The sequence below is a fragment of the Lactuca serriola genome, chromosome 5, assembly GCF_051521515.1.
Source record: "Lactuca serriola cultivar US96UC23 chromosome 5, Lser_US96UC23_V15, whole genome shotgun sequence".
Taxonomy (NCBI): Eukaryota; Viridiplantae; Streptophyta; class Magnoliopsida; order Asterales; family Asteraceae; genus Lactuca; species Lactuca serriola.
The window spans coordinates 45,600,899-45,608,570 of record NC_136412.1 but is presented as its reverse complement, the minus strand read 5'-3'; the positions used below and the strand labels follow the sequence as shown (position 1 = coordinate 45,608,570).

The 7,672-nt window shown below is 39.0% G+C and overlaps 1 protein-coding gene across 1 annotated transcript; it reads left to right on the top strand.

Moving 5' to 3' along the window:
• The first annotated feature begins 4,579 nt into the window (after positions 1–4,579).
• Positions 4,580–6,150, top strand: LOC145052396 (geranylgeranyl diphosphate reductase, chloroplastic-like). Its single transcript, XM_079000221.1, has one exon. The coding sequence runs from the start codon at positions 4,682–4,684 to the stop codon at positions 6,080–6,082; it is 1,401 nt and encodes a 466-aa protein (XP_078856347.1). The 5' UTR covers positions 4,580–4,681; the 3' UTR covers positions 6,083–6,150.
• The last annotated feature ends 1,522 nt before the right edge of the window (positions 6,151–7,672 follow it).

Sequence of the window (7,672 nt, the reverse complement as noted above, 5' to 3'; positions counted from 1 at the left end):
ATTTTAGTCTATCCAAATGCATGATGCCATGCAACCCAAATGGACCATGCCAAACCGGGTCAAGTACATACCAAAAATAGTTATGGACTTAGACACCTTACACAACAAGGATATCAATGGATTCTCCACTCGTGAGTTTGATTAGAGAGGCTCATGCTTAGGGTATGTGACCAGAGAATGGGAAACTGAAGAGGATCAGGGGCGAGAACGCATGATTTGTGCATGATAGTCGGGGATTGTTGACCCGATGCGGTCGGGTATGGGTTCCAATGTCTGGTGGGGTCAGACAGACAGTTATGGAGGGGGCTCATAAATCTCATTTCTCTATTCACCCGGGAGCCACTAAGATGTATCAGGGTTTGTGTTTGAGCTACTGGTGGTCGTCCATGAAGCGAGAAATCGCTTGGTACATCGAGAGGCGCTTGACCTCCTGGATGGTCAAGGCAGAGCATCAGAGGCCGCATGGCAAGCGGTAGCCTCTAGAGATTCCCATGTGGAAATGGGAACAAATCACAATGGACTTCATTACTAAGTTGCTGAGGATGGCGAAGGGATTTGATGCTATATGGGTCATCATGGATCGATTGAACAAGAGTGCCCATTTCCTAGCCATACGGGAGAGCTCATCGGCCGAGAAGCTGTCTGACATGTATGTCCGCGAGATTGTTGCTTTCCACGGAGTTCCGGTCTCTATTGTTTCCGACCGTGAAGTTAGATTCACCTCCCGCTTCTGGTAAAAGTTCCACGAGGAGCTGGGCACGCGGCTGCACTTTAGTATGGCTTTTCATCCGCAGACCGATGGCCAGAGTGAGTAGACCATACAAACCCTTGAGTACATGTTGAGGGCTTGTGTTATTGACTTCGGTGGGAGTTGGGATTCCCACGTACCCCTTGTAGAGTTCGCCTACAACAACAACTATCATTCGAGAATTGGTGCCCCACCTTTTGAGTTGTTGTACGAATGGAGATGTCGCACCCCGGTCAGTTCGGGTGAGGTTCGTCACAGAGTGATGGGGTGGATAGAGGTAGTTTTGCAAACTACTGAGAAACTCAGTAGATTAGACAGCGATTATATACCGCTCAGAGTAGACATAAGAGCTATACCGACCGGCGCTGATCAGAGTTAGAGTTTCAGGTCAGTGGCATGGTACTCTTGAAGGTCTTGCCCTGGAAGGGTGTGATCCGCTTCAGGAAGAGGGGGAAATTGGGTCCCTGATACATCGGTCCATTCAGGATCATTGCTAGGGTTGGCAAGGTGACATATAGACTAGAGCTACCGGAGGAGCTTAGTCAAATCCACAACACTTTCCATGTGTCCCAGTTGTGGATGTGCGTAATAGATGAGGCAACACTAGTGTCCTTGGAGGACATACAGGTCGACAAGCACCTGAATTACATAGAGAGACCAGTGGTCATACTGGAGAGGAAAATGAAGGTTTTATGGAACAAGAAAGTACCTTTGGTAAAGGTATAATGGGAGCACCGAAGAGGGTCTGAGTGGACATGGGAGCCGGAGGCTAAGATGCGGGAGCACTATCCGGAGTTGTTCACCGCAGCGGAGTTCGAGGACAAAGTCTAGTTCAAGTGTGGGAGAAATGTAACACCCCGACTCTTAGGTATTAACTTTACAGATTTATTTTTCATATTTGAAAGGTCTACTCGACAAGTTGGATGCCCTGACTCGTCGAGTAGGAACGTTTTTAGCCACGTGTTTAAGTGACCAACTCGACGGGTCGGGGGAAACAACTCGACGAGTTGGAGCTGGAGGATGAAACCCTAATTTCTGGGGTTTTGCACCCTATTTAAAGGTCATTAGCCTCCCTTACAGCCCCCTTTGAGCTTAGAAACCCTAAATCGCCGTTTTTCTCTCTTTTGTGTGATATTAAGCCTTGAGGTGGATTGTGGAAGGAAGATCTTGAAGTACTCAAGCTTGGAACAAGAAGAAGGTTGTAGATCCAAGTCCTGCTTCATCTTAGCATCGTTTTTGAGGTAATAAGTTGTTATCTTGACCTTTTTCTATCAAGATCTATTCATGTATGAGATTAGGGCCATTTTAGCCATGTTGTTATTTTATTTCAAGCATTGGGTGTCATATGAAGTTGCAGCTTCAGATCTAGGCTTATCTTGGTCTCTAAGATCATAAAGTTTCAGCTTTTAGTGAGTTAATACCTTCTTCATCCCTTAGAACCTCTTCTATACCTTGTTTTAACGATTTGAGCCTTGCATGTACGTAACGTTTGCAACTTTACGTGACAAACGTGCCCTAGGAGGCTAGATCTACTGATTGGAGCATTGGAGTAGCTTAGAATCACCTGGACATGGGATGGACCGCACTCGATGAGTTGGATAATCCAAATCGACGAGTTGGGGAGGGTTTTCCCATTTTTGGTTCTGAATGGACTCGCGAGTCAGCATGACGACTCGACGAGTCAGTTAGAGTTTTCTTGATAATTGGACACACACAGATTCGATGAGTTGCCTGGAAACTCGATGAGTCAACTGGAGGTTTTCACGACTTCTTGAATTATGGAAGGACTCGATGAGTCAGTGAACTGCACTCGACGAGTCGGGTCAACATGGACTGTTGACCTTGACCATTGACTTTGACTTTGACAAAGGGTTGACTAGTTGACTTCTGGGGGTATTTTAGTAAATTGGAAATTTATGGAAATGGTCTTATGGTAAATATAGGTGTTGGAGTCTGTGGTCGTGGTTCGAGAGTTTGAGGGCCTGGGGTATTCCAACTCGATGGTTGATTGGACCCATAGTATGCTGTTTGTGATTATATGTTATTGTTGTATGTATGAGTATTTTGGGGGAAACTCGCTAAGCTTTGGGCTTATAGTTTCAGTTTTGTTTCAGGTACATTAGATGATCGCAGGAAGACAAATGTGTGATCGTACAGCTCCTCACATTTATGACTTTGTTTCTGGGATACTCTGATATTATATTATTTTGAAACAAGTTTTGTAATGTTTAAACGGTTTTGAAATGTTTTAAAAAGTTTAAATTTGGCATGATTTTATGGGTGTTACAAATTTAAAATCTATGCCAAAAGTATAAATTTTGGATTAAATTTGTAATAAAATTTGAAATATATGGCAAATGTGTAATTTTGAAAGTTAGATGATCTGTTGACCGGGTAAAAGGGTTAAATTGAATATGATTACCGATTTTTGGGACTTAATTGAATAAAAAATATAAAATAACTAAATCGATTATAAGGTCAATATGTAAGAATTTTTTTTGTAGTTTTCTCTTAAATATATTTTCTATTTCGTAGATTTTATTTGATGAGTTCATAGTATTATATCAATTTCATAAGTGAAATCTTAGAAATTGGTAATTATTTTAAGTTTTTTTTTCTTAAATTTTGAAGAAAAGCTTAGAAGGTTAGTTGTTTTTTTTTCTTTCTCTACAAAAAGTTAAAAGATATTGATAAATAAATAATAAAAGGTAAAAGATACTTTTTCTGTCCCAAATTAATTGTCAAATTTTTACTTTTTTTTCTTCAACTTTAAACTTAAATATTTTTATATCTGTTATATATTACTTGATGAAACTTATAACAATGAAAAAACATTTAAAATATAATCCATTCATAAAATTTTACATCAAGTATTATCTATCAAAAAGAAAAATATTTAAGGTCAAAATTGAAGAATAAAAACTTGAAAAGTCAAACGTTGACAATTAATTTGGGACGGAGATAGTAAAAATTATTTCATATCTACTTAAATTGAAAAAAAAAAAAAACATACCAACATATAGCATGAAATAATAAATGATATAATTTGAACTTCTATAATATAATAGTCTCTTGAAAAAAAATTATTTAAAAAACTTAAAACAAAAAGCTATTTTTATCTTCATAATTTTTTCTACATGTTTTCTTATAAGACCCATGTATAAGTTATATTTTTACATTTTCTTGAAAAATCAACAAAATCTAAATGACCACCAAATCATTATAAAAGATGTTCTAGTATAAAAACTTGTTATTTAACAAGCTATTCAAAAAGAAATATATATATTCCAATAGTTTTAAGTTTCAATAAGATTTTTAGGATGGAAAAGCTCTATAAAGAAAAATCCAATAAACTTATATTATGGTATTTTATGATATGATTTTAGATTTTAGAAACCACACAAAGAAATAGAGAATGAGATTTGTCCACATAAAGTGAGAGATGTAGCCAAGACAAAAGTCACAAAACTTCACAAATTTCATGTACCTCGACTACGTGGCGCTTTTCTGGCCACTCTTAGCATTTGCCTAACATACGCATTTTTTTTCTTTACCTGTAACCTCACCAACTGTAACGACCCATTTAATTACCTTCAACCACATGACTGTTTTTTCACGGAATACATTAGCATAAACTCATTAATTTTTTTTTATCAAAATTATTATTTAATGATAATAACTTTATTTTAGATTAAAAAAATCTAAGTAAGGGACTCACAAATTGGTTTTAAATAGAGTTATTAACTTATTTCTATTTTCTATACATTTTATAAGACAATTAAAATTATATTTCCTTCATTATCCACAACAAATCTGAACCGTCCATACTCTCAAATCTAACGATGGGAACCACCACCGTATCCTAAACCATATCCTCAGAAATCTTACAAAGACACCCTTCACTTCACTCCACTTCACCACCAGTCCACCACCATGGCTTCCGTCGCTCTCAAATCTTTCGTCGGACTCCGCCAAACATCGCCGGAAAATCACCATTCATCCATCGCCACTCTTTCCAAGCCCATTTCCACCAATCAAATCCATTACCGTCGGCTTAATGTCGTCGCCGGTAAGTCTAGCCCCAAAATCACTGGCCGTAACCTTCGCGTCGCTGTCATCGGTGGTGGACCCGCAGGAGGCGCAGCTGCTGAAACCCTTGCGAAAGGCGGAATTGAGACGATTCTGATCGAACGCAAAATGGACAACGCTAAACCATGCGGCGGCGCAATCCCACTCTGCATGGTCGGAGAATTTGACTTGCCCTTAGATATCATCGACCGGCGTGTCACCAAGATGAAGATGATCTCCCCGTCGAATGTCGCCGTCGACATCGGTCGAACCCTCAAACCTCACGAGTACATCGGCATGGTCCGCCGCGAAGTCCTCGACGCTTACCTCCGTGACCGCGCCGCCGCGGCTGGGGCAACAGTAATCAACGGTCTTTTCTTCAAAATGGACAAACCAACCGACAAATACGCACCTTACGTCCTCCATTACAACGCGTATGACGGCAAAGCAGGATCCGCCGGAAAGAGAGAGACTATCGAGGTCGATGCAGTAATCGGAGCCGACGGTGCTAACTCCCGTGTCGCAAAATCCATCGACGCCGGTGACTACGAGTACGCCATAGCTTTCCAAGAACGCATCAAAATCCCAGCCGATAAAATGCAATACTACGAAGACCTCGCAGAGATGTACGTCGGAGACGACGTTTCGCCGGATTTCTACGGCTGGGTGTTCCCAAAATGCGATCACGTGGCTGTCGGAACCGGAACTGTCACTCACAAACCCGATATCAAAAAATTCCAACTTGCCACGCGCCTCCGTGCCCGTGACAAGATCCTCGGCGGTAAGATCATCCGGGTAGAAGCTCACCCGATCCCGGAACACCCACGGCCGCGGAGACTGGCGGAGAGAGTGGCGCTTGTAGGAGATGCAGCAGGGTACGTCACCAAATGTTCCGGCGAAGGCATCTACTTCGCGGCGAAGAGCGGGCGGATGTGCGCGGAGGCGATTGTTGAGGGATCGGAGAACGGGAAAAGAATGGTGGATGAAGCGGATTTGAGGAAGTATTTGGAGAAATGGGATAAAACCTATTGGCCGACGTACAAGGTGTTGGATATATTGCAGAAGGTGTTTTACAGGTCGAATCCGGCGAGGGAGGCGTTTGTGGAGATGTGCGCCGATGAGTATGTGCAGAAGATGACGTTTGACAGCTATTTGTACAAGAAGGTAGCTCCGGGGAATCCATTGGAGGACTTGAAGCTCGCTGTCAACACAATTGGAAGCTTGGTTAGGGCCAATGCCCTTCGGAAGGAGATGGCCAAGATTTAATTTTTATTGTCTTGTGTTGTAATATTTCAAGAAAACTTATAAATTGCTCTAATTTTGATGTGTTTTTATATTTTATTCCTTTAAACTTCATATTAAGAATTCCCAATAATTTTTCTTGAGACATTATTTTATCAAACACAAAACATTCATAATCCTTTTAGAACAAAGAAAGAGATGTTCATCGGACCCAAGATTTCATGGCTAATAGACATTGTAGAAGAGATCATCTAGTTTGATGCTGACAACGTACCATTTTCTTGTCATGAAATTATATTCATTGGTACTTTAATAAATAATTACCAAATATCATATAAAATGATAATATTTTGAAGGCGTAGGAAATTTTGTATTAATTGTGGGAATAAATTTTCATTCACATGGAACATGTAAAACTAGTAGCACGATAGACATGGGTCCAGCACAACATTTTCGGTAAAATGTCCAAAACAATTTTATGTTAAAGCTTTATTTATATCAAAATTGGTGTCTATGGTCCTAGATGTACTCTTTCTTTCTTTCATTTTTATTTGAGTGTTGTATCACTCTCAAAATGCGGCATCATCATGTTGAGTTAGGCTCGACTGTCGATGGAGTTTTTGCCTTCCCAACCCGTCACTTGACATGCAACTAATACTGATCATATTCAGATCCACTGAAATTCACGATATAGAGAACTAAATTCGTTTTACTTCTTGAAACCTTCAGGAATTTTCAAAAGAGTTGTTAGCAACTATATACGTCAAACCAAAATCTAAATAGCAACTTAAACAGAGAGATAAATGAGTGAAGACTCTTGTCATATGATAATTTAGGCATATGTTAATGTCTTTGATGATTTGCACATGTCAAAGCATCTCGAAGTAATGCTTTTAATGTGTGGTTGTTGCAACAAGGATTAATGTTACACAACAACAACAGTACAGAAGTTATGATTGCAACCACAATATTTAAAGCACGAGTGAAAGATGCAGGGTGTTTTATGAAGTTAGGTTTTAACCAAGGTTGTAAATATCCTAGTTTGTAAATTGGTTTAAGAGATTAATAGTTCTAGGCAGGGATTATTCGAAGGTTTATCAAAGACCCTAAGTTATTAAATAATTTATTTAAAAATAAATAAATATCACGAAATATAAAAAGTCTGATTCATTTTATATTTAGATACGCATACAAAAATTACACATAAAGGTAAAATTTGAAACAAATAGCAAAATCTGATTCATTTTATGTTAAGATATATAAAAACGTCGTTGGCGTGGAGGTCGATGTATGCACGATGAGAGATAGAGAAAGGCAAGAGTGAATATAAAACTGAAATTATGATATTTAGTTTACCATATACATATTTTCATTCTTTAATTATGACTTGTTTCAAATTTGTTGACTTATATTGACTTATTTTGATAGTTTTGACCATTTGACATTTTGACTAATTTTAACCAAGGTTGTAAATAACGTCAGACGTGACTTGACGGCAATGTCAAACCTTAAGCTTTCCGAGCTATGACAAGTCATTTCTATTGTAAGGCGTGACTTAAGACGACAGTGATATATATATATATATATATATATATATATATATATATATATATA